Source organism: Coffea arabica, chromosome 7c (genome assembly GCF_036785885.1).
Source record: "Coffea arabica cultivar ET-39 chromosome 7c, Coffea Arabica ET-39 HiFi, whole genome shotgun sequence".
Taxonomy (NCBI): domain Eukaryota; kingdom Viridiplantae; phylum Streptophyta; class Magnoliopsida; order Gentianales; family Rubiaceae; genus Coffea; species Coffea arabica.
The window spans coordinates 6,462,531-6,489,254 of record NC_092322.1 but is presented as its reverse complement, the minus strand read 5'-3'; the positions used below and the strand labels follow the sequence as shown (position 1 = coordinate 6,489,254).

At 37.9% G+C, this 26,724-nt stretch overlaps 4 protein-coding genes and 1 pseudogene across 16 annotated transcripts; 1 reads left to right on the top strand and 4 right to left on the bottom strand.

Annotated features, from left to right (window-relative positions):
* Positions 1-4,145: 4,145 nt before the first annotated feature.
* LOC113700169 (outer envelope pore protein 24, chloroplastic) lies at positions 4,146-6,980 on the top strand. The gene is made up of 3 exons (XM_027220678.2): positions 4,146-4,505; positions 4,622-4,984; positions 6,786-6,980. The coding sequence occupies exons 1-3, from the start codon at positions 4,305-4,307 to the stop codon at positions 6,864-6,866; spliced, it is 645 nt and encodes a 214-aa protein (XP_027076479.1). The 5' UTR covers positions 4,146-4,304; the 3' UTR covers positions 6,867-6,980.
* Positions 6,981-7,947: 967 nt separating this feature from the next.
* Positions 7,948-8,834, bottom strand: LOC113699454 (indole-3-pyruvate monooxygenase YUCCA2-like; annotated as a pseudogene).
* A 1,785-nt stretch (positions 8,835-10,619) lies between these two features.
* LOC113699319 (uncharacterized) lies at positions 10,620-16,792 on the bottom strand. Of its 2 annotated transcripts, none has more exons than XM_027219604.2 (9): positions 16,542-16,792; positions 15,406-15,454; positions 15,109-15,197; positions 14,814-14,870; positions 14,626-14,688; positions 14,356-14,421; positions 13,402-13,488; positions 12,734-12,827; positions 10,620-11,331 (listed from the first exon to the last, which is right to left on the bottom strand). In XM_027219604.2, the coding sequence occupies exons 1-9, from the start codon at positions 16,644-16,646 to the stop codon at positions 10,835-10,837; spliced, it is 1,107 nt and encodes a 368-aa protein (XP_027075405.1). In that variant the 5' UTR covers positions 16,647-16,792; the 3' UTR covers positions 10,620-10,834. The 2 variants fall into 2 exon arrangements, with proteins under 2 accessions (XP_027075405.1, XP_071913495.1); XM_072057394.1 differs by having other exon boundaries at positions 12,734-12,787.
* Positions 16,793-18,656: 1,864 nt separating this feature from the next.
* Positions 18,657-20,845, bottom strand: LOC140010418 (small ribosomal subunit protein mL103 (rPPR7)-like). Its single transcript, XM_072057393.1, has one exon. It carries the CDS (start codon positions 20,168-20,170, stop codon positions 18,917-18,919), a length of 1,254 nt encoding a protein of 417 aa, XP_071913494.1. The 5' UTR covers positions 20,171-20,845; the 3' UTR covers positions 18,657-18,916.
* A 151-nt stretch (positions 20,846-20,996) lies between these two features.
* Positions 20,997-26,183, bottom strand: LOC113700127 (splicing factor U2af large subunit B). Of its 12 annotated transcripts, none has more exons than XM_027220598.2 (13): positions 25,909-26,183; positions 25,111-25,406; positions 24,864-24,974; positions 24,114-24,184; positions 23,426-23,505; positions 23,297-23,341; positions 23,106-23,165; positions 22,912-22,972; positions 22,714-22,826; positions 22,106-22,552; positions 21,818-21,977; positions 21,482-21,549; positions 20,997-21,356 (listed from the first exon to the last, which is right to left on the bottom strand). In XM_027220598.2, exons 1-13 carry the CDS (start codon positions 26,023-26,025, stop codon positions 21,219-21,221), a joined length of 1,767 nt encoding a protein of 588 aa, XP_027076399.1. In that variant the 5' UTR covers positions 26,026-26,183; the 3' UTR covers positions 20,997-21,218. The 12 variants fall into 12 exon arrangements, with proteins under 12 accessions (XP_027076399.1, XP_027076401.1, XP_027076400.1 ...); XM_027220600.2 differs by having other exon boundaries at positions 23,426-23,496; positions 25,909-26,182; XM_027220599.2 differs by having other exon boundaries at positions 25,111-25,403; positions 25,909-26,182.
* Between the last annotated feature and the right edge of the window lie 541 nt (positions 26,184-26,724).

Sequence of the window (26,724 nt, the reverse complement as noted above, 5' to 3'; positions counted from 1 at the left end):
TATGGTTGGGACTTGGGGTTGGACATAATTGGGTGCGGTTAATCCATCTTTTTCTTTTAAGTGTAAGCGGGATAATTCGAACACTGATCTTTCACTTACACTCCTTCCTCGAGCACCATTCAATTCCATTCACTCCCCCAATTAGTACGTTTGAATAGCAAATTATTTAAAATAATATATGCAATAATTACTCTAGTACTTTGCAGGATGTTATGTATGTTTTTTTGCGACTGAAAATTGTGTTTTTGATACAAACAAAAATAACTTGGAATAATGTTACAATCTAAACACAGTTGGTGTATTTACCCACAAAAACAACAATGGGACTGTTTGGACAGAAGATTAATTAAAACATAATTTAAAATAATTATTTTAATACTTTTTGTAATGTGGTGTGTGTGAGATAAAAAAATAATTGATAAAATAAAGAGTTGATTAGAAAATATATTTGTGATGCAAATAAAATAATATTTGAAATAATCCTCTGTTTGGATTGATCTATTTTTCAAAAACAAGTTTTTCAAACATAATATTACAGTAATGCATAAACAAAAACAACTAAAAAAAATCTCATTCATACAATATATCAAATAATATTAATAGTAAAAGTTTTTCGTATACACTGTTACAGTAAAATATTTCAAAAACAATTAATCCAAACGGAGCATTATCCAAAATTAACATTTATACTACCATCACTAGAAGACAGAGCATGAGTAGCATTCATACTACCATCACTAAAAAGTAGTTAGGAGTATAAGAAAGGAAGCAGAGCAAGTCTTGGTCATAGACCAAAGTTGGATTCCAAAAGTATTAAAGAAAACAAAAGAATTAAAAAGAAAGGAGTAAAGATAGAAGCGGACCATCATTAATCATTTCCATGTGCAAAGAAATGATAGCAGTGCTTCGCCAGGCTGCAAGCTTCTTAGAATTATCACTGCTGGTGAGTTCTACTCATCCTCAATTAGCAGTAACATTTACCTTCTCCTCAGTTTACCCATGGCTTTCGTCAAGAATACAACTAGGCCCCAGTTGGCTTTTGTTTTCTCCTCACCCCACAGTAAAGCTTTTCGAATCGCTTTGGTTTGAGGTTGATACCAGACAATCATTCTTTTACTTCATTGGTGTCCACAAATAAAACGTACACACCAGTAGATAGGGTCCCTGTTTGGCAGTGCAATATTTCAAAGCGCATATGCTTTTAGACAAATTAATACCGACTTAAGAACAGTATCTGACCATGGTCTACGTGACAACTTCATCTGGCCCTTATTCTACGGATTTTGCATTGTTTGTCCATTTGTCCTTGTACCCTCAATTCACTGCTCTTTTTCCTCCTCTTTTTTTTTTTTTTTTTTTTTTTTGACAGTAAGATTTTGTGTCACCAATGGTTCCTCCGACGGGTCACATCTTGTTGGTCAAGGAACATGGAAGACAAAGATCATGTCAAATATTTTTTCTCGTCCTGGCACTAATTTCTGATTCTGTCCCAATGCGGTTGAAAAAATGTACGCCAACTATAACTATTGTATGACTTTTTTTTTTTTTTTTTTGATCAACACAGGGGTGTCCGGGTCAAGACCCGAAGGCAGCTCGACTAATCCCCTGCGCCTGGAGTACAGCGTCACCCCAACCGCACCCAAGCGTTAAGTGAGGTTCGACCCCACGACCTGCGAGTGCCGGAAGCAGCCACAGACCGCGCGATCTAGCCCCGAGGGGCTATAACTATTGTATGACTATTGTTCTGTTTTTATATGATTTAGTATATACTCAACAAGGTATAATAATTCTTATCAAAAAAGAAAAAGAAAAACAAGGTATAATAATTAATGTGCGAATCCCTATTTATACACATCAATTCGATTGATAAAAATAACAGATTCTTTCTCGGGAAATGAATATAGTATATGAATAGTGAATATTCAAAGAAGATTTAGCTCTGAGGAATAAGCAAGCATATGTTCTTTTCTCAAAGTATCTGAAGGCTTTCCTGTAAAAGTCATCCCTCAGTGCAAACACTCTAAAAAGAATAACTATCAAGGTACTTGTAGCAAACCAAACATTCAAACGGGAGAGTTGGATCTCGACTTGTTTTATATGATCAGGTTCTCAACGTTTCCTAAATGTATAACGTGCCTCAATTGGACTTTTGGAACGTAGTTTAATTATTCTTTAAAAGTAGATGCTAAAGCTAAAATGCAGACCCATGAATGAAGAAGAACATACATAGAAGCAAGCACAAGGCTTCGTTTGAAAAACGCTTTTTTTTTTTTCCTGCAGTCAAACAAAACATTGCAGATGATAAATTATCCTTGTTGCATTATATTGAACAAATTACTACTAGTTACCTCTGTTTCCAATACATATAAATATATATCTCCAATTCTCCATATATACAAGCAATCAGAAGTACAACAAAACGAGGAGATAAAGCCAAGGTGCCTAAAAATGAACGGGATAGTTTAGCAGCCAAAAATACACAAAAAAAATCCTAGTGGAAACTGAACAACTCTCAGTTTATCCCATACCGTCCAAAAGACGTAACCTAAGAGGCCAGTACCTAAACTTATCCCGTCGAATGTCCTGTAAAAATCACTTATTATCATCCCAAAAACAAGAAAGGGAAGCCCGTGAAAGCATTTTCATAACCGGCGAACTTCTTGCTTCCCCGAGTTTCATCATCTTCGCAAAACATGTCAAACGCTTTGTTGGATTACATCAGTATCAGTCTCAGGTGAAAAAAAATTCTGCAAGTGGTCATTGTGGGACTGAACCCAACAGTAAAAGTCGAGGGATAGACACTACTAGCACTTGACAATTGCGCCTCATTGGCGTGCTGATTCCGTATGGGCCACTCAAGGATTATTACCTTTTACCCTTTTTAAGGTGTAAAACTGTACCCGTCACTGGACCACCGTAAACATTTTCTATCTGCAGGTTTTTGCAAGAATCCAGTTTGCTCCAACTGGTAAAATTTAGTGAGTGTCACACTCGCAAGGTATCAGAGATTCTTTTTCTCTTCTTAGGAAACTGACTGAAAACGGAGCTCAGCTTTCTACAGAAACAAAAAAATTTACAGCTTTCTGTTCATATGTTTTGCTTTCTTTTCGGGTAGCGTATGCATATTTACAAGCTCCAGATCTTTTATCTATCGGATTCACAATCTGGGTTCCGGGGAGTCCGGTTTTAGCTCCCTCTAGATTGCTTTGATTGATACACTAGTAGTGAGTCAGCTGGCTAGCAGACACATTGAGCGCTCGTCGTCTCTGCAATCTCGAGGGGTTCGTCGCAATTGGCCGTTGGATCAGTATTGTTTTGTCATGCATCGATCCTGGCAAGAATAATTAGGGATTCAACACTTTTGGATGAGGATTGAGGATCCCCCCGGTGACCATTCCTTTTTGCTTTGGGTCGTGAACATCATCAGTTCCTTCACGAAAGAAAAGAGAAAAAAAAAAAAGAAAAAAGGAAGAGAAACATCAGTACCCCAAACAAGACAAAATGTTGAACTGTGATTACTATGAGCTTCTACTACAAGGACAAACAAACATGTTTTTTCGTCTTTCTTTGTTCTCGTTTGGGCAACAGTCAAAATAAGTGCTGTCAATTCAGCATGTTGGTTTTCTTGATGCCAAATGCACTATATGAGAAGACAAGTTCTACTGTATTTAATGGACAGATGATATATTATCATGATGTGGTGTAAATTTTAGCGTCACACGACAGATTGAAGTTATCTCCAATGGACCTAACCATATATATTGTAGTTCTTCGTCTTAGTTCTAATTTGTCGAGTCCTCGTATCCTCAATCTTCTTTCGCCTTTCTATTTACCTTTTTTGCCCTTTCCCCACCTCAATCTGGCTACGTTGGATCCCAATTCGCACGCAAAATATAAGTCTTGCGTTGCGGAGCTGACATTATAAAGCCTTCGGTGTGCTGTCCAGCTATCCTTTTAAGCCCACTCTGGAGGATCTTACAATCCAATAAAACAATTAGGCAAAAGGCCCAATTGGTCCACACAGCTCAATTGGACGATGAAAGGGATTGCATTTCAACTGAAAACAACAGCACAAAAGTCCAAGGACATCCGGACTCACCGAATCCATATCCGCCTCTAGTCTGTGGTGTAGATTTTTTTTTTTAAAAAAAAAATATTAAAAACCTTTCCCTCGTTCCCTCCACCACCGCCCCTAAAAAACCCCAACAACCATAAATGGATCCCCGCAAAATCCACTCGCCCGCCTCAATTCCTCCGTAAATATTTCCGCCCAGAAAAATTAGGAAAAGAAAAAAAAAAGGAAAATGATAAAAGCCGCGCTCAATGGACACTACGATAGCGACGTCACTGGCGCCGTCGGCACTGTCACCCTCGACGGCGGCGACGTGAAACTCAAAGCTTCCATCACCGACGCCTGCTTCGTCAACGGACCTTCGTTGAACGGCCTCACTCTCTCCGTTGAGAAGCCAGCCTCCTTCACCATCGACTACAACTTCCCTAATAAAGTACGTCTCTAACAATAGCCTAACTACTGATTTCTAATTTCCGCTCTTTTTTTTTTTTCCCTTTGTTTTAATGACGAAAGAATTCTCTTTTTGATTGTGTGTGTATAATGTTTAAGGACGTGAGGTTTGAATTTATGAATACGGTGAGGGTAATGGAGAGGCCGTTGAACTTGACGTACACGCACTGGAAGGGGGAGAATCGGACGGCATTGGATGGGACTTTTCTGATAGACTCGGCTAACAAGGTTTCTGCTTGTTATGGTTTTCATTCGGATAATGATTGCATGTTGAAGTACAGTTATACTCATGACGGCTTGACTACTGTGGAGCCCAGCTATGATTTCGGGAAGAATGCGTGGGATTTTGCTGTTTCCCGTAGGATTTACGGGAATGATGTGGTTAGAGCTTCCTATCGGAGCTCCACTAAGGTGTTGGGATTGGACTGGACCAGGACTTCTAGCTTAAACGGGAGTTTTAAGGTATGTTACTTCTATTTGCATAAATTTCTGTCCTTGTTTAATTGTCGTTGGCATGCTTTTATGTGTTAGTTTCAATTTTTCTAGTCAGGTTCTTTGTTTTCAAGTTTTCCGTCGCTGTAATGATGGGAAATGAGTAAACTTGTGGTTAAGGAACTGGTGTTATGTTATTCTTTCATGGTGAAAAATGTATTTGGCTTTATAGACGAGGAGAGTTGTGTTTTTCGGGTTTTGTTTTGTCACCATGTATAATGATTAGCAGTGTTGCCAAGTCCAGGTACTTCGTCAATTTGAAAAATTTATGCCAACTATGTTTGACTTATACTACTTCGGTATGTGCTTTCTAAACTGCTTTTCTGCCATGTGTTTGCCTTTACTTAGGAATCATGCAAATGAAGTTAGTGGTAGATAATAGCCCTAATACATTATCGTTGGATCAGGTATTAAACTGTATAGTATGGTAGACCCTTTTGTATCTAGTGTTTATATTCAATTAATCGTATTACAACTAGTATATTTCCTACTTGAAATTTGTATTTGAATGCCTTTGCTGGCTTAATGTACAACTGGAGAAGCAATTGAATTGGTGATGCCAACATGGCATTTTGGTTAGAGATTAGTTGAGCTCCACCTTTTTAGTTTTAGAAGAAGGAAAGAACTTGGGTTTGGGTCACCTATAAACTACCAAGCCATGCGTGGAATCAATTTCAAATAGAAGCTTGCTAGGATAGCATACAACTTAGCTGGCAATCTTTGGCTCTCTCTGACTAAGAGTAAGTGTATCAGCTCATGTTCCAATTTGACACTGACTATTTCGGGAATAGATTTTCACATATTGCCTGAACTGGGACTCGCTCAAATTCATATTCTCAGTCTCGTACCCTCATCAGCTGTGTATATGTGCTTTGATCATTGAATTGTTCCCAGATATTCTTTTTTTCTGCAAGCTTTCACGAAATATTTGGGCCTTTGTATGATAATGCTTGTAAATCTTTGAAAGGTCAACAGGTTCCTTTTTTTTTTTTTTGGGGTTCAGAATACTTCTAAAAGTCTTTCCGGTTTCAGCCTTAGCTGATTAAGTAGAGATAAAAGAACTTTCTTCTGATAAAAAAGACATTAAAATAGACATTATTACTTTATTTGCTGCCTGCTTTTTGGTGCTTTTAGTTTCAGATTATGAAACTTATTACTAGTGAAACTGGTTGGACAGACGGTGACAATCCTGTGCAAATTTTTTTTCTGTTTAATTTATTTTCTACAGCTAACATCTAATGTGTCGTTTCTGTTTTTGAACGAGAGATAAGAATGTTAAGATGATTTGAAGACGGGACCATTTCAGATTTTCTCGACGTTAAAGTTAGAAAATCTGGGCCAGATTATTACTGTTACTGAAGATCATTTTCAATCCGAGCAGGTTTCTTTGTGAGGCTGCTTAAGATATAACGATGCAAGTAAAACTCCTGATATGGCTTTTCGTCAAAGCTGCATTTTGTGTTTCTTTTGCTTAAGCATATTCTATGATCAAATTTGTGACAACGATAAGTGTATAAGATTGGTTTCTTTCTCCCAAGTCATCAATTTTAGTTCCCATTTTATGTTTTGGACATATCAATTGACTCAAGGACTCTCCTGATTTTGCATTTGAAGTCCTGAATTTGCATTTCGCGTGCTAGCCTGACAACTTGGATTTCCCTTCTATCACAATATCTTTATTGCTTTTACTGTATTGTTCCTAAGTGTAATTAAACGTGTCTAATGTGTCAGCATCTGATTGCTTTTCTTTTCCCTCTGATTATGTTGTCAGATATCTGCAGCTGTGAACTTGGCTGAGGAGTCGAAAATCCCAACATTAAGTGCCGAAAGCACCCTGAATTTCGATCTGTAAAATTTTTGTTTGAACAGCCTGGGCAGCATATAGATAGTCCATACAATTGGCTACTGTTTCAGCTCATTCTTATACTTGATCTGTATCAGAAGTTTTAAGTTTTGCCTTTCCATATACCGCCATAGCAACACAAAGCAGGAAGTCGGAAAGTCTTTCAAAAAATGGCTGTCTTTACAATTGTGGCATGACTTGAGTGGAATGCCAAACTTCTTGTGGCATGATAGACAGAGTGGAATGCCAAACTTTTTGACGATAAAGAATCTTCTGGTATTCCTTCCAATGATCGATGGTATAGATGAGATACATGGAATATGACAAGCACAGCTGCAATGCAATGACATTGCTGTCCATATTTTTCATTCAGGTCTGGAGAAATTTTTTTGAATTTGAACAACTTCGTTGACTGGATTTCTTGAGCGAAGGATGCAAAGATGATCCCTTCATTCACGGCAGATTAGATTGCACTGTGAAAGTGGGAGGGACCAGACCCGTCACTGAATGGTTCGGTTTATGATTTGAAAAGAGCCCTACAAAGTTGTTTCGAGTGACGAAAAATGTCTGGACTCTTTGAGGTCTGGAGACTCTGGACTATTTTCCCTGTTGTTTGTGGATCTGGTCACAAAGGGCATCACAATTCTCTGACTGGGCAAAGGGGTGGTGTTCCTTTAGGTCCGCTGCTTAGTACAAGACAAAAGACGAGGATAATGACAGGCTTTCCCAATCTTGGATTGGAAATTTCTAACTTTGCGAGAGAAGGAAAAGCAGATCTTGCAATTTCATTTACTACCTATGGTTAGGTATGCTTGATGTGCTAAAATACAAAGAGAATGTAGTATACAGAAGTATGCTGAGCCTACATTGAATGGGATCCCTTCATCATTAGATGTTTCAAATTCTTCTGTCCATAAATCTATGGAATTAACTCAAAATCCTCCATTTTCCCATCCGCAAAGTCTGCACCTTGAGGTCTAATTTTTTGAATATCATGAACCACTTGAGTGTAGAAGTATGCATATAATGCATTAGTAAGGCAAATATTCAGAAAAAGTTCATTAGCCAGAAACCGGGTGGAACATCTTTTTAAGCTCAAGACAACCACCAAGCGAACATTAGCAGATCCCAGTATAGTATACACATGCTTAGTTGGTATGTCGTCTTAAGTTTAGGAGGAAACGCTCGTTATGAGACATGGAGCCTGCAATTTTATAAACAGCCAAAAGGTTACCTTGATTTCACCAGATCTTATCTTAAGCAATTGTTCCAACATCCAACACTGGAGTTTTCCCAGCGGCTATTTTTAGTTCCAATGGACCTGCCTTTGGTCTATCAATGCCAAGTCTATTGGTGTTTCCTAGAATCAGCTCCGAACAGAGGATGAGGAAATATCCACTAGTCTTACTGGAAAGTGGAAACCATTTCAGCAACTTCATTGAGAGAGTAAAAATTAATGCTCCCTTGGGTACAATGGGTAGTCTTGAAATGAATCGAGTTACTTGGACATCCTGAAGTGAAGTTCCAAGAACGTTGTAGCTATTATGGCATTAGATGAAGATGAGTTACCTTGTCTCTGACAACGAGAGAAACTTGAGCACCTCTATTGCATAGATCCAAACTAACCTCCATGCCTGAATTTCCACAACCAACGACCAAAATTTTACTCCCTTTGAACTCAGCTCCATTTGTGTAATTGCTTGAATGCAATAATCTGCCTCGAAAATCTCCCAATCCAGCAATATCAGGAATAGCCGGTACTGCATTCTCTCCAGTTGCAATAATGAGCCATCGACACATAAATTTAAATTCACTAGTTTCTGCACACCAGATACCAACAGAACTCTCGTATGTAACTGACTGGACCTCCTGCCCAAACACAGGTACAAGCATGGTTCGCCTGTCGTGGGTCGCAGTCACGGTTGTTTCACATCCGTCGTGGTGGCATATCAGTTGAAGATCGGGTGATACGCACATTGTAGCACATAAAAATTTTCAAAAATTACTAAATTAGAAAATATAAAAAAAGGTACAATCTAAAAAAAATATCCGAATCAACTCGGATATATCGATCGATACCATGTATCACATATTCGAATCGATCAATATCGGTGGAGTCAGAACAAGTCGCTGTACATATGATATTATTCGCAATTCATGAATCGATATCATATCGATCCCTTCTATTCCGATTACAACTCGGCCGAGTTGTATTGGAATCGGCCGATATTGCTAACCATGGTTGTATCCAGTAGACGTGGCAATGAATCTTCAACACAAGGAAATATTAGGGGAGTAGAATTTTAGTACTTTACTCGAGTAAACAATTGTATGTAGAGTACACGTCTGTAATAAAGCATTTTTTTTTCCAGGAATAATCATGATTTGCAGAGACAAGTTGCTCCCTAGAATAAAAGCACTGTGCCAGGAACATCACATTTTCCATTGTTGTTTGTTCGATTAGACCAAATTTGGACAGGAAATATCATTGAGTTTGTTTGGATAAGAATTTATTTGATCCAGTTAGTGTAGCACTTTTTGTGATGTGATGTATGTGAGATAAAAAGGTGATTGGAAATTTGTTACGAAAAAGTTAACCTGTCCGTACAAGGCCCAGAAATTCCATAACAAACGTCCCTCCTTAGAGGCCGACGCCCTCGACGGCCTGGTAATTTTGGGACTCCCCCTTCAAGGAGGCAGAGCCTCTACGAGATTCGAACCTGGGATGTTGGGTTCGTTGCCTGGCTCTGATACCATTGTTACGAAAAGGTTAACCTGTCCGTACAAGGCTCAGAAATTCCATAACAGAATTGTGTGTATGATGCAAGCAAAACAAAATCTGAAATTTTTATTCCAAATTTTTGTTGTCCAAACAAATTCATTGGCTGCCCAAATATAAGAGAAAGCCAAATCAACTGACGCAACCTTATTCCATTTCCTGTGGACTGCGGCTCTCCAGGTTTCAGAATCCCCAACTCGTCATTAAACCCTTGCTACGAGGCACAGGCATACAACCTTAGAGTCAGGTTCTATTTCTTCTTTCTTCGTTTATTTGCATCTTACTTGATTACTATCTCTATATGTTGGGAAAAAAAACTACATCAAAAAATCGGAATGAAGAAAACAAAATATAAAAAATAAAAAGAAAATCATACATCACCTTTAAAACTGAAGGCTCCATTTAATTAAAATACTTTGCTAAAAAAAAAAAAAAAAAGAAGCAAAAACTCCAATTGATGATATGCTTAGTGTAGCAAATTATATCCATCTAGGAGGATCTCGTGGGTTGGGGCAGCCATGAAACTCTAGCCAAAACAAAGACAAGTTCGCATTGGATTGAAATCTCGTGGGTTGACATCGCTGTGTTTTAGTCTGATATCGGTGTTTAGCTATTGCTAACGTAAGACATCCATCGAAAACAAGACCATCACCACTTCGAAAACACGTCGCAGGAGAAGAGCTGATTCGATTCTCGTGCTGCAAGAACTAGTTCAATTACAAACTATTAAATTATGCCTTGCAAGTTTACGGAGCGCCGCCCAAGGAATGCATCCGTAGTTAGTAGAAATTCGATGTTCAAAGATTAACAGATACAGAAATTTATCTTTCATTTAGTTGTTATATCAATAGTCTTGACCGTGCAGCCACTACATTCGGAGACTCTGGAGCATTTAGCAAGTCATACAACACAGCACTAAGCTACGAAAATCTGTTTAGAGATTGCAACATTAAAGATTTTTAACCTGCTTACTTCTTCTGAGATATCCAAATGAGAATGACGGATTCACATTCACCCTTCAATTCAGTGCCAGTAGAAAACATCATCAGATCTCAACCCAAGAGAGCAAAATTGTTAATAACCATCAGCCATATTTTTTGAATGCTAAACAGGAACCAAATTGCTACGCTATCTATAACAGAAACACACAAGTTTTAAAGTTAAGTGGCAAGGCATAATGTTGATCTACTTTCAGCTTCTATGAAGGAGGGGGAGGTGGGGGAAAATTGCCCGGAGGAGGGGGTGGCAGATGTGGTGGCATAGATGGGGGCCCACCACCTAACTGCTGAGGAGGTGGTGGTGGCCGCCACACATTTGGAGCAGTCACCATGCCTACTGGTGGTGGTGGAGGCCTTGGTAAAGCTGGAGCAATTTGTGGAGGTGGAGGCGGCATGCTCCTGAACTGCTGCATTGGAGGTGGAGGTAAGGCAGTTTGACCTGGTGGTTGTTGACCCTGCCATGATTGTGGTGGAGGCAATGGCATTGGCGGGAACATGGAAGCCTGTGGAGGTGGTGGTCGGAATGGTGGAATGGATGTTGGAGGAACATTCCCATTAGCAAAAGGCCGTGGAGGGACAGGAGCAGCAATGTTAGCACTTGCTTGAGCAACATTTTGAAGTGTAGGAGGTCCGCTTGCAAACATGGTGTGTGGTCTGCTTTTCTGCACATTTGGATTACTAGCAGCCAGTACTCTTTCTGCATAGCATGGGCAGAATTTTAATACTGCATTTAAAATACCAGAAGACAAACTACACCGAAGCACATCCAACCATGGTTGGACATTTTATAACTTGCATATGGCGATGACAACATTCAAGTTAATATTATTGGACAGCCTCAAAACCATTACTTTGATCAGTGTAATTGAAGACACAATCCATCAATTATGAAAAAATTAACTAAATTCCTAATTCCAACCATGCAAGGTATACTATCATTCCTTGAATTGGAATTAGTAGAAACAGCATAGCCTTTACCCAAACTAAAATTGTTCGCTACCATCCGACTAGAGGTGGCAAATCAACCCACTTAACTAGATTTACCCATACCCGCCCATGAATAGATGAGTATGGGTATCTTAAATTTTTGTATATGGGTATAAATGGGTTACCCAATAATACCCATTTAATAAATGGGTATTATTGGATAACCCATCAAACCCAATTAACCCATTTAAATTCTCTTCCCCCCAAGTCTCTTCTTTTCCCCTACCTTTTTTTTTTCAAATTTTTCATTTTGTCATGATGTTAACATTATTATTATTATTATTATTATTATTATTATTATTATTTGTTGGTTTTATCTTATTATTTTATTTTTTCTTAGTTTGTTAACTTGCTCATTTTTTAGCATTACCAATTTATGATAAATTTTAGCCTATTTTCTTATTTTTATAAAATGAAATTTTAAATTTATATATGAAAAAAAATGTTAGGGGTTCAAAATTTTTGGATTAAGTTTTATATTAATTTTTATAGTACTTAATTCAAATTTTTATATTCGTATTATTCAATTATTAAATAATAGGTAATTTTGTGACATAGAGTATAAATGAAAAAAATTGGTAATTAAGTTTATTGAACATTATAAGTAAATATTTAAAACTAATGATGGGTACAAAGAGTGGTATAAATTGATAACTTAGTTTGCAAAAATGAATTTAAATGAGTTTGCAAAAAGTTAAAATAAATGAGTTATAAATGGGTAATTGGGTTACCCAATTCATTTTTTGACTTACCCATTTATACCCATCTAATTAAATGGGTATAAATGAGTTGACTCACTTAAACCCATTACACATTTTACCCAACCCAAACCCGCCCAAGTCACCCATTTTAACACCTCTACATCCGACTTACAAGCATATGGATATGACACCATCCAAGCTCAACTTAATGGACAGCCTCGAAAACCATTACTTTGAACAGCAGTGTAATATACGACTCACAATACATCAATCGTGATAAAAGAATTAAATTCTTAATTCCAACCACACAAGCACCAACTTTAAATTCCCAGAAAGCATAGCACTTAATCTTTCCATCTCTGATATATTCTATCACCACAAAAAGAAAATGAAAGAAAGAAAGAATCTCACCTGCAGGGGTACCATGACGCTCGCCCTTTGTGTCTTTCTTGTACGCATAAGACACTGTAATTTGACGGTTGCACAGATATTGGCCGTTCATTGCCTTTCAGGTAAATCATTATTGAAATGCTCACAATTAGCTTCATAAACTAATTGTCCCGACAAAATTTATCCATGACACTATATAAAAAATCTTGAACTTCCAAACAGCAACACATCCTCGATTGCAAGGATGTGATGCTATTTGTCAACTCCACCAAATCACCACTAATGCAGCTAAATAAAAACTGAGGCAGCATAAGCAAAAGAGTATTGATATATCCACAATAATAACAACAATTTTCAGACTAAAAAAATTCAGTCACTAGGCATCAGCATTATGGATATTCCCAATTATAGGAACCTGAAGGTAAAAAGTATCTAAAATTTATTATTACTAAAACCGCTCAAAAAGGTTACAACAGCATTGAAAACCATATTAAATGAAAATCAAGGGGGCTCCAGACACCAACCAGACAAAAGGAAAAACTTATATTCCTGGAAGATAGACTTGATGTAATCTAATTATGAATATTTTCATTTGGATCCACATATGAACAGAATGAGATTCTGATGTCCTCCTTTAAAAACTTCAGGCAATTGGAGATGAAGCCCCAACTTTCAGTTAAAGAAAGTACCTCAATGGCTGCATCAGATGCCTCAAAAGAATCATAACTAATAAAGCCAAAGCCCCGTGAGTTCCCTGTCTCGGGATCTCTCATTATCTGCAATAACAGCAAACATCATACCTTAGAGGAAATGGGATTCAAGACTAAACATGTCACACTATGGTCCATAATTTAACAGCAATAAACACATAATTCCTAAATGTGTTCAATTTAACAGTGCCAGAAAAATCCCTATCAACCATGAGAAGTAGATAAGGCCTGTGATTCCTAAAACAGTATATCCTCGGGCAAACAACAACAGCATGAAATAGTTTTAGCCAAAAGAAACATTTGTTCTCGATTCAAATCCTCATCGACAGCCTTAGATTTGTAGCCCTACTTTGCTCGGAAGTACTTTAACAGCACAAATGATGCAAGTAGAGCTAAAAAGCCCCCAGACAAGAGGGAGGTAAAAGAGAAAAAAAAAGGAGATGGTTGTAAATTAAAGTAAGAAGCTTTGTGACAAGCAAGAATTGGTCCCACTAGAACAAATATGAGTATCCTAGCTTTTGTAACTCCTCCATGGCTATTTGGATGACTTGGCTCCCAAAGTACATCTGGCTATATTTGACTCATATATGGTTGTCAAGTAATGTCAGATCCAGTTAGACTTTCATAATCTTACAACCATAGGCTATTAATCCCTCAAATAATCAGCATACCATCCAAAGTTCTCTCCTTTGACAACTTATAATATAAGGTGCATATTTGTTGTTGTTCATATCAATATTTTCTAAATACGCATCACAGAAACATTTCGAATATTTGATTATTCCAAAACTTGAACATTGGAAGTTCCAACAAAGACAAACAATGACATACAAAGAAATGAACTAAATCAATAAAATGAAGTCAGCCTCTTAAAGATTAGCTGCTTATGCCTAGGGTAAAACCTCATACAAAGCATAAGAGTAAAGGCGTTACCTTTGGATTGGTAACAATGACTCCAAATGCACTGAAAGTATCATAGAGAAGTTTCTCATCAACATCCTGCACAAACATGGAAGTTATTGCAAGTGTATACAGGCGGTACAAAAGCACTGGAAGATCTGCAGAACTACCATAAGACGTTACAGCAAGAATTCACCCTAATGCAAGTGTGCAGGCTGAAGTGCATGTACACAGAATAAAATTTTACTGATATTAGGCAAGCAGATTATACCTAAGAATTAATCAAAAGGTCAAGTTTCTTACAGGATCAAGATTCCCGATAAAAAGATTTGCACCGACATCCACACTCTTCTTATCTTGTGATGCCTAAGAATGCACAGGCAAAAGAATACAAGAACTTCAAATATTAAAGAATTTAACATGAAGTTAAAAAATTTCTAGCCTTAAGCTAATAAGAATGTCAAAACAAAATATTAAGCTTGAATTTATACCTTATTAACTCGTATTGGTTTCCCATACAGTTTAATCATATTGAGAACCTTTATAGCCTGCAAAGGTATTGGGGGAGATCAAAACAAGCAGAATCAGAACTGAAGAACTTGCAATCACTTCAAAACACGGTTAGTAATACTGAAGAACCAGAAATAATTAGCCAACCCATATCAAAGGCAAAAAGAGAGCAATTAAGGAACCATAATGATGCTTGAAGATGCAGGTGAAAAATAGATGTAAGCACACAGAATATAAGTCTGCTACAGCCAAGTGAACAACTAATCCATTACTCACATAGTCAGCATCTTCTTCACTTCGGAATTCTACGAAGCCATAGCCTTGATGTGAATTTGTCACTCTATCCTTGGGCACATACACATTGACTGTAATAAACAAAAATTTTCTGAGCAACAAATGCAAAACCAAACGGCAATATATTGAAGATCTTGAAATTTTTGAAATGAAATTAAGTTGGAAAAACATAGGCTTTTGTACTGCGAGTTGCAGAAAAACAAGATTTGTTGCAGCAATAAGGATATATATGGGTGCAAGTGCATATATTGATAGGTAATAAGAAAACCAAAAACTAACCAACTGGCCCAGCTTGGACAAACAATTCCCATAATAATTCTTCTGAAACCTACAAAAGATGGAAAAAAGAAAAGAACAAGATGTAATTGAGTATTAGCTCCATCAACCTCTGTGTCTAAGCAACAATTGGGACAGCCAAGGGATACACAAAACACCAAGAAATGCCTTGTTAAATCCTCAGAAAATGAGAGACTTGTAATCCGGAATTGTTAAAAATAGACTATCTATTTTGGAAAATGCATCTGACAAGACAACCTCGAAAGCAAAAATTGACTGTCAATCAAACAGTTCAATATTCACACAACAAATGGGCAATGCAGAACACAAACATTTACCATACATCATGCTGGTTTATGACTCAAAATCCATCAAGAAACTTAGCATAATTTGAGCAAGTAGCACAACAAACATGTCTTCCGATTTCATTGGCATACCATTTGCAAGCTCCAAGCACAGTCATTATACGCAATACCAAATAATCTAATCCATCAAAAAAGTGGAGCATGCTTCTCATATGATTCCCTATATAACAAATTGCAGCAAGGAATACTGAACCCGTGTTCGTTCTCAAGGCAGTGTTTGGTGCTCCACAAAAATCGCGTGATTGGATTGGATAGAGAAGCAAACTTAGCCTGACGAGATATCTAGATTCTTGTAATGAACAAAAAGGCCAGAGATGAAGCAATTAGCACCCTCTGAACTCATTAAACTTGATCAGGACCACGACATATCATTAGCATACATCCATCAAATGACACAAGTGTGACGTTTCTGAACACCCACCAACTTGAAAGCTGAGAAATTTGTTTATCCACATTTTCAAAAAAAAAAAAAAAAAATCAACGAAGGCATTTGTCTTTGCCTTGCCAGCTAATTAACACAAAACCCTAACTTACAAAAGAACAATTAAACCCAGAGGACAGTTTAAAAACCTAAACGATGTTGCTAACAACTAATAAGAATCCTCTGAGAACTAAACAAAGACAGGAAAGCAAAGGACAGAAGAAAACGAAAAGAGGGATACGGGGTTCAGAGAAACCGAAATAAAGAAGTGAAGTTTGTGCTTAGAAGCTGAAGAGAATAGATGAGCCAGGGAGAGAGGTTTGGGGGGGGGGGGTGGAGGGGGAAGAGAGTACTTGAGGGTCAAGGTTGCCGACATAGGCAGTTGCGTCTTGGTTGCGCTCGGCGGAGTGTTGGCCGAGGAGGTTAGCTCCGACACCAGGAGCAATTCGAGTTGTCATCGCCTTTAACCTCTGTGCCGCCTCTGATACGCTCTAGCTTCGTTCAGTTTGATACTATTGTTGTGGTAAACTGGACAGTCCGTTTCCGTTGAATGATAACACCCTGCATTTGTATAACTAACCACCGCCTACAGGCTTCGACTCTTTTGATTGATACATAAAGTGTAGGAGGACTGCTTAACCAAAGGAAAAATGCCCAATTTCGTCCCTAAATTTTTTATTAGTGTTGATTTAGTCCTTGACTTTTATTTCTGACTAATTTGATATTTGAACTTATCTTGCAGTTCTAATTAAGTGCCTTCGCGGTGGCACCACTACCTCAAATTGATTTGACTCCTAATTGACTAATTAAACAGGAGTATTATCACGAGAATGTAATAAAACAAGTAAATGGTATAACAAAATCACCAAATAAAACTTTTAAATCGTGTAAAAAATCATTAGATAAAACTTTTTTAAAGTTTGATATTGTGATTTTTTACACAATTTACTTAATTTTTTATAACCTCGTAAGTGATGTTTCTAAAACACCCTTCTTTAATTGATCAATTAAAAGCCAAATTAGTTTTAGGTGGTGAAGCCGCCACATGAGTCATTAACTGGAAATGCAAAATAAGTTCACATATCAAATTGACTAGGAATAAAAGTTAGGGACTAAATCAACACTAATAAAAAAGTTCAGAGATGAAATTGTCTATTTTCCCTAACCCAAAATACTAAAGTACACTCTACACATACCTGTACATCAATATATACATATATTACTCAGGAAAAAAAAATAAATTAAGTTTAAAAAAAAATTTTTTTTTTTTGGTGCTTCCAGTGGGCCCTTACTTCTATTTATAGGCGCAAAATTCATTTTACCTCAGTCAGACTGTGTTGCTTATGTTGTGTCTCAATGTCTCAAAATGTTGAATAATTTTTATTTTATACATGTACATGATTTGTGTATATAATATCATGTTTCAATTCCATCGGCCTCTCGAGGCTATCCTCTTCAACAAGCGCCCGTTTCTGCTCTGATTCTTCAGTCGAGCATCTTCTTCTTCCTCTTTTTTTTCGGTTTTTCGTTTTCCTTTATTGTGGCAAAACAAAAGATGTGACGTAAAATTTTTTTTCCCAAATTAGGAGACATTTACTGGATAAGCTCTTTGCTAGTCATTAGCTATTCAGCAATTTCACAGATGTGGCTAGCTTGTCTAATGCCTACCAACAAGCCACCATTTTCCACGGTCCAAAGGTACTGCCATGTCCCTCATTTTTACCAACCAAACAAAAGCCCTAGTAGCTAAAAATACTTCCAACGCTTGAAGTTAGGCTCATCAGTGATCTTCACAAGGATAAAATAAGCAAGGACGTCATAACCTATCATCACCGGGGACACTCCAGATACATATAGGTACAGGTTCCAGACAACAGCTGATATCTTCAAAGGATGGTAAAATATGCTAATAAGAGTAATTTTGAAGCAAACAGAGAGCACAGACAAGCACGTCAAGACGTAACGGTGCGTGCCAAGCATCCTCAATCAGCATTTTTTTTGGATGAATAGAGGTGACCAAGGGAAATAGATAGCTGCAAGCGTTAAGATGAAGAGAAATTATCAGACACTAATCTCAAGTACTACAGCAGTACAGAGACTATAGATCCAGTTTATCGTTCATCTGTTGCTCAATGCAGCAGAATGCAATAGTATAGACAACACCATCAAGCGCACTTTAAAGTTTAACCTCGAAAATCCTTGAGATGAAATGCATATGAACTTCAAAAAATGCAGCAGATGCATTCAGCAACAAATTTTCATTTCGGTCTAGGTTACCACCTGATTGAGTATCTTTAGTAACTATATATTTAGTTAAACAAGACTACCAAAAATTAACCATGACTACTACATCAATTCAGTTCGGAAGTAGCAAGAAACCATTTAGGGGCCACGTTCCATATGGACATCTAGTTAGGCAGTCAGTAAGCACTTCAAAAACAGGGAAACAAATATCGAAAGACAACAAATTCGTGCCAATGAAGATAAACCAACTTAAGAAGTGAAGTAGCATTTAATTTGGACATCTATAAGAGGTCTATCAAAACTCCACAAGGGACTTTTCCTAGTCAGCTTTCAGAATCAAGTTTGCAATTAAGCAGCAAGACATGCTGACTTCCAGCTTCAGGACAACTGAAATTCAACCTCGCCACACACTTGGCAAGATGCAAGTGGAATTCTTTTTGAGCCTATGGGAACCAAATTTTCCAGAAACACTCTCCTCCTCCTTTTATGTCTCTTCCAAATCAACCTCATTAGCTTCGGCGCTAACCAAACCAAGTTCCTTCTGAAGCCTTTCCCATGCCTTCACAACATTAGGAGGGAACTTCTTCTTTACTGTCCTAATCATCCCTTTCGCTTCCTTGAACTTTGACCTCTTCACCAATCCTTCTAACAAATGCTTCAAGGTATTAAAGTCTGGAATCTTATGCACCGCCACACTCTCTTTGAACACCTTGTACCCAGTCTCAAACCTCTGCCTCTTACACAAATAGAATATCAACGTCCTAAAAGTTGCGGCATTTGGTTTGCACCCATTCCCCTCTAAATCCTCATAAACCTTGAAGGCCTCATCCATCATCCCACTCCTGCAATAACTAGTCATCAAATAATTATAACTAATAGTATCCGGCTTCAACCCTGCACTACTGATTTCCTCAATTAGCCCCTTCACACTATCAGGATCCTCTCCATGAATATGCATAATCCTTACGTTATATGCCCCGACGTCAATTGGACACCCTCTCTTCACCATCTCACTCCACACTCTCTCCGCCTCTTCATTCTTCCCTTTCTTATAGAACGAGTGCATAATGGTAGTAAAAGTAACAGCTGTAATCTCAATGCCCTTCTCCTCCATTTCCTTCAGCCTTTCCAGCGCTGATTCGGGCGATCCCATTTCACAATAAGCCTTGATCAGATTCCCATATGAAAACTTATCCGGCGAAAGCCCATATCTTTGAGGCACTTCATCGAACAGCTCAGGGGCTCGTCCAAAATTTTTGGACGAATTGCAAGCAGAAAGGAGAGCATTGAAGGAAACAGTTGACCTGGGGGTACCCAGATCATCCATTTCATTAAAAGTTTTGAGGGCATGATCAAACATACCAGCAAGACCATAGGATCGAATGAGGGAAGAAAGGAATGGTTCTTGAGTGATTTTGGGGTCATTTTTGTGAGATTCGAGGAAGTTTTCGATGTCAGAGAATCTGTGGGATTTGGCGAGGCGGCGGACGGTGTACTCTTGGGTGTAGCGAGAGGAGAGCGGAGAGGTATAGTTAGGGGAGACTGAAGAGTAGATTTCGAGGGCTTTGTCGGGGTCGTAGACGTATCTGAGTTGTGATTTGGCTCTGGAAGTGCTGATGGTAGACGGCTTTGTGGAGGTGGCAGTAGAAGCCCCTGCTGCTTCGACGGCTGCGGTGGCAGCGGCGGCGGCGGAAGTTGAAAGGTGGCGGCCGTGGTGGAGGGCGAGACGGGAAGACATCTTCTAGGGTTTTAGGTGTTTTGTTATGGATCTTTTGAGGATTCGTAACTAGTAATGATTTTGGGAAGGCATGGCTTCGTAAATAAAGGGAAAGTTTTAAGGAAAATTTAAGGAAAGTTTTAGGGTAATTGGGCGATGAAGGCAACAGAGGAGGCTAGCAGCATGGGTCAGTCCAGGAATTAAGCAAAAGAGTTGCTGGTTGTGCTGTGCATGAAGGTTTAATTCTATAGAAGGACATGAGTTTTGGACAGAGAAAACAATAATAACTTGCCGTTGCTTATCTGTATCATTATATTGTTTTATTAAAAAAAAAATTTTTTTTGTGCTTAATGGTGTAAAGCAATATGTGAGGGTCCTTCAAAAAAAAAAAAAAAAGCAATATGTGAGAGTTATTGCTTGGACTAATTTTACAACACTAGGGGAGATAAGTGCAATTTCTTAAACTTTAAGGGGGTTTTGAATGTAACGTCTTGTTCCTTTTCAAGCTATTCAGAACTCAATCCCAGGTTGCCTTTCCAATTAAACATTACGACTTTTCAATCGGCATCTCAACATAATTTTCCACTAGTCTCAATAACCAGCCAAATCCCAATTTAGATTAAGATAAGATGCATCTCGGATCAATATCTTGAAATCGTTATTTCAATCGTTCTATCCCAGCTATCTGTTCTATAACCAAAAACGTTTCTCCGCAGGCAACCTACCAATAAAGCGACCGACATTGGCCGTTTGGAAGAACCTAATCTTGTGTGATTTCAGTTACTGTCGCAGAAACCCATAATTAAAATTTAAACCTAACTCGACATTCCAAATCGAAGACTCAAGGTGACACTCAAGACTCAAAAGCGAAGTTCGATAATCATTCCAAAAATCCAAGTACAAATGCAACCCTAAAATCCAAGAGATAAATCTGAGTACTAAGCTTAAACCAAAATAATATATCTGTATCACTTCCTAATTTTGTACGAGTTATGGGATAGCACGCATCAAGCCTATAACGGTACTCAAGCATCTCTAAGGTAACTTCAAAACCAGTAGCGGCCACCGCTTAACCATCATAATCACCTTGAGAGAACCTATTCTCTGGATAAAACACAGCAACTACTTGATTCCCACCAAATCTTCTTCCATGCAATCCTTGACGAGCTTTGTTGGCACTCTCGACATCAGCATACTCCAAAAACACCTACCACAAAAAGGGAATGTTTCATTACGACTGAAAAGGGGGAAAAAAAGAGCCCAATTTCAAATTGACTCGATCTAACATGAATCCACAATTGTATGTAAGAGATGCATGCAGCTCCAACTAACCTTTCCAACACCTGGTGTTGGATCACCAGTGGGACTTGGCCGTGGGATAACCAGGTTCACCAAAGTACCTGCGAAAGTAAATTTAAAAAAGAAAATTAGTATCAAGTCTATAAACGAGAAAGGGGCAAACCAAAAATTCCAATGCAAGGGATAGAGAATAAAATCCCCTCTCAGCATATCAACGTTTCAGATAAGCAGAATGTAGTACTAGAAAAGGACTGCAAAACAGAGGTATAACACAAAAAGTATCTATACCCAAGAACAGCACCAACCCCCCTTCCCAAAAAAAATGATGTAGAAGAAAAAAGCAATTGAGCTTAAGGTTCAGGCACATACCAAATTTCCCACATTCCAATCTCATGTCTTCCAATATATCTGCATAGTCCTCATCATCTCTTAGCTCGTCTGCACTGACCACTTGTGTCAGGCATAAAACCTTTGTGGCCAGTGTCCCAGGTTGTAGCATGAGTTTCTGCAAGTGTGTGCCCGATGCACACTTGTAATCAGCCATAAGAAGTATAATCCCAATTGTGTTCCTCAAAAAGAAAGACTTTCAAGTCTTTCAACTATTAAGATGATTTTAAACAGTCACTCATGAATAAGAAAGCAAACAAAAAGTTTTACCTGTAAAGCTATCTGTTGCTGTGCATGCAATAAAACACTTTCTTGCTCAGGTTTAGGTTGTGTAACTCCCTGGTTTGCACGCCTAACAGTGAGGGTTTTATCACCCATCTTGATCCCATTAAGTGCTGCACAAGCAATATCAGTCACTGATAAATCCTGGTAAACACAAAATGCATAGCCCTTGGAATTTCCAGTCTCTCTGTCTTTCACCAGATCAAAACCACGAAGGGGCCCAAAAGACTCTAGCAGCTCTCTGATCTGCCCTTCCGTGAAATAATAGGGAAGACCACCCACGAAAATACGGTCAGGGCCCTCAAGCCCACCAGCAGAACCAGGGGTCAGTCCAACAGCAGCAAGGTTCAGGTTTGGATTGGGCTGGCTAGGACCAAGAGTAGCAGCTAATGAGGGATTGTAGTCACTGGGCCTTCTCACCTTAACCGGTGCTCCCTGGGAGGTTTATTCAAGTACAAACGAGTAAAGACTTGTAGAAATATATGCACAAATTGCAAGTAAAGTACTATCTGCTCAAAGATTTAGAATAATGGGAAACCAAATAGATAAAATGATGGAAAGGAAACTTTTGGAAAAGATTTAAAATGTTTACTTACCTCAAAAATAATGCCATCCAATGCCATGGCATTACTAGCCTCTTCAACTGACCTCATCTCCACAAAAGCAAATTTCTTCTCATGGTTAATATAAACATTTACAACAGCATCCCCTGAAAGTTAGACCAGGAATACTCTTAAATTCTGAAACTTACAAGCCATGAACTCTGATAAGAAAGGCAAGATACATAAACTAACCTGGACCAGCAGTGTTTCCTCCAATTGCCGACATCACATGACTGAAGAATGTCGCAACAGACTGAATAATTCAAAAGTAAACATTCAAAAAATGATCATCATCAGTAAGTGTAGAATATGTGACACATTCAACAGGTCAAATAAACTTCTGAAAACGAACTGTTCCAAATTAAGTCGAGGAATGGGAGTACTACCTGTTCATTAGCTGTTGGAGGAAGTCCACCAACATACACTCGTCGAGCATGTCTAGTGGCCTAATAAAAAAACATTCAGACAACATAGAAAAGCAGAGAACCAAGATAAAACTTGATAAGTAGAAAGCAAAGTAGGAGAGAGAAAAACCGGGGGTGGGGAAGGGGGGAAGGTTTCAAGAACATATACCAACCTGTTGAGTCATAGCCTGAACTGGCATAACAGGTAGAGCTCCAAGCTGCCAGGAGTACAAAAATAAAATCAAGGTAAAAAAAATGGTAAACTGCATTAAAAACATTACATATAGAAGGCAGATAAGTACCTGTCCAGTTGGCAATGAAAACATGTTGGGAAAGACTCCAGGAACAGCAGGAGCAGTACCAGTTACCTGACCTGTAAAGGCTAAAAGAATTACATCTCAGAAAATAAAACAGAAAGCCATCTTCCTAAGAATTTTAAGTTTGTATATCCAGCAAATGATCTTAACTATACTCCTAATTAAGTTAAATCAAATTCTTCTTCCTATAATTGAAATAATAACTAAAATGGATACAAATATTCATGTTCTGGGTAAAATATCTATGAAACTACCAAACATGCATATCCTGGTTGAAGATGAAGAAGACCTGATTGTTTCTTCCTTGTAATAAAAGCTACAGAAGTCGGCTCACGCCCAGTGTCAGCACAGTGGGGCTAGTAGCCCAATATTGCCTTCTTAGATATTAAGACCAAGACATACAAAACAAACAAACAAACACCAAACACAACAAAAAACCAAAAATCCTCTCAGTCTCAGAAAATTTTCACCAAGTATAAGCAATAAGAAAAATAAATACTGAACAGCGGAACTAGGGCCCAAGCATTATACCAATGCAGTTACAGATTAAAGAACAAGGGACGCTTACCAAAATGAAAGCATGAATTTTGTACGAACTTTTCCACACTATGGCAAAGACAGAGAAAAAAAAGTTATCAAAATTAAATAGAAAACTAACCCACAGAACATATACCTGGGAGAGAGGTAGCACCAGGCATCAAGGGATTAGTTGGAGGTGCCATGTCAAAGCCACTGATCCTTTTACTGTAAAGATGCTTCATTAATACCAAAGAAACAGAAAAAGAAACAGGACAAAGCGGTTAACATCAATCTATACACTAATCAGATTAACCCAAAAAAAAAATTACCCTTATAGACTTTGCTAAGTTCCCGTCAGGGATTAGCAGAAAAGAGGTTCATCAAACCATTGCACAAGCTAGTTTGGGAATTTTCCAGCACATACTCTATTACAGTTTCAGTCAAATTAGAAATAAATAAGCTACAAAAAGGGTTGTAATACAACCCAATTTGTGCCACAACATTCCTTTCCAACCCTGCAACTATTTAAAACCATGAGAATCAAATTATTGCACGTAAAGCAAAATGTATATGTAAAAGGATCAGCTAACTAAATGAACAGTTTCTGGGACACAAACATAACACCATCCTAAAAATTTCACTTCACAGCTTCAAAGTCCAACTACAACACTATTCTCTGACAGCAAAGAGCAAAAGGATAGCACCACACTTATAACAAATGTTATCTGTTCCTTGTGTCATTTACTCTCATTATCTCAGATCTTATATCTATAGAGTGATTAAATATGGTGATTTAGTTTCCACAACAAAAATCTTCATTACAGACCAACAGACATATTATAAAATTTATAGGCTCTCCATAAAAGGACATATTACAAACAAGAAGAAATCCCCTGGAACCTACCTTTTGGAGCGTGATCGAGACCGTGACCTTGATCGGTGTTCTGCCCTCCCCTCTCGAGATCTGGACCTATGCCTCTGCCTCTCTTCTCTATCTCTGTCATAATCTCTTCGTCTTGAACAAACAAATGATGAGTGAGTTTAAAGAACTTCCTCAGTTTAAAAAGTTAGCAAACAAGTATATTCAAGACAGAATTGTACAGAATTAAGATCTACATATAATAATTTCAACAGCAAATGACTTTTCTCACCTATCATACTCCCGACTCCGATGGTAATCACCATCATCATCTCTGTCTCGAGTCCTCTCCTCCCTCTCTCTTCTCTCACTTCGATCCCGGTGGCGATCTCGGTCCCGATGGTGACGATCCCGATCCTTATCCCTATCACGTTCCCTGTCCCTATCCCTGTCCCTGTCCTTATCTCTGCTTCGTTCACCTTCACGGTCCCTGTCCCTATCCCTGTCTCTCCCCCTCTCCCTCTCCCTATCCCTGTCCCTGCTTCTAGAAGACCCTCTTTCTCTATTATCACCATCACGAGAATGCTGCTAGAGATATAAGAAATGCATCAGCACATTAGCAAAACAAAAGGCAGTAAAGCCATTAAATGAGGTGAACAGAGGAAATACTTATTTCCAGATAGAGAAAAATGTTGCCAATTAAATAACCCGCACCATCGAGTAAACCTCTCAATACAATTGTCTATGATGAATTTTTTTTTAATAATTCCTCAACTGAAACATCAAAAACGTAAAACCCCCAGTTAATTTGAGTAATAAGTATATAATACAACATGCATTCAAAAAGACATCAGCAAACCCATATTTCTGCAAAAAATTGGATTAATCACAACAAAAACGATTCTCAGGGCAGCCAATTGCTGAATTAAATACATAACTAGTCGCAATTTCAAGTGAACAACTGCAATTAAAAAACATATAATAAAAACAATTACGATAAACACAAGCAGTTCGCTCGATTCTATGCCTTCGTATATACAAATCAGAAACAAAAAGAAAAAGATCAATTTGCATAAGAATTCGAAAGTACTTGAGATCTGGAGTCGCTAAAATCATCGGCACCTCCGTGACTGTTAATACGGGGTTGAGGAGAAGAGCCACCGTAGTTCTCTAGATCATCTCCACCGTTGCCTTCGTAATCCGGCATCTTATCTGTTAGTTCTCCAGTAAAAGAATAGCACTTGAATATTTGTTCTCTCCCTTCTCGGCTGCCTTTTCTCTATTTTGGGAACACTTGAGATGGGTTCGCTCCTAGGGCTTGCAAGCATTTATATAGTCCAGCCAATTTATATATACACACACATATATCCAGCCTATATATATATATATATATATATCCAACTGTAGACCTGAAAAAGACTTGGGAGCCTAATACATATGTATACTCATATACATATACATATAAATATATATATATACACATATTTTTTGACAAAATCTGTACACACATCTTATTTTATACTCAATAAAAAAAACCCTTATTTTGTAAGTAAAAGATATCAAAAGGAAAAGGTTTAGAGTTTATATTGGCATACATATAACACGCGAGCCGGTTTATTGGGGAAAATTTTTTTTTGAGTTCAACTCGAGTTTGAATTGGATTTGGACTTCATGATTATAATTTAGAAATGTATTTTTCATAATTTCAAAATGTTTGTAGATTATATTCATAGAATCACCGACAATGATATACTGTTGATGGGAATTGTAGCATTGAATCCAATATATAACATTAATTTTTTCTTGCTCTGAAAAAAAAAAAAAAACACTTTTTGACAAACCAAATGCTTCCAACTGAATTCTAACAAATTGACTGAAACTGGCCAGAATTAGGAACTTGTAAGAA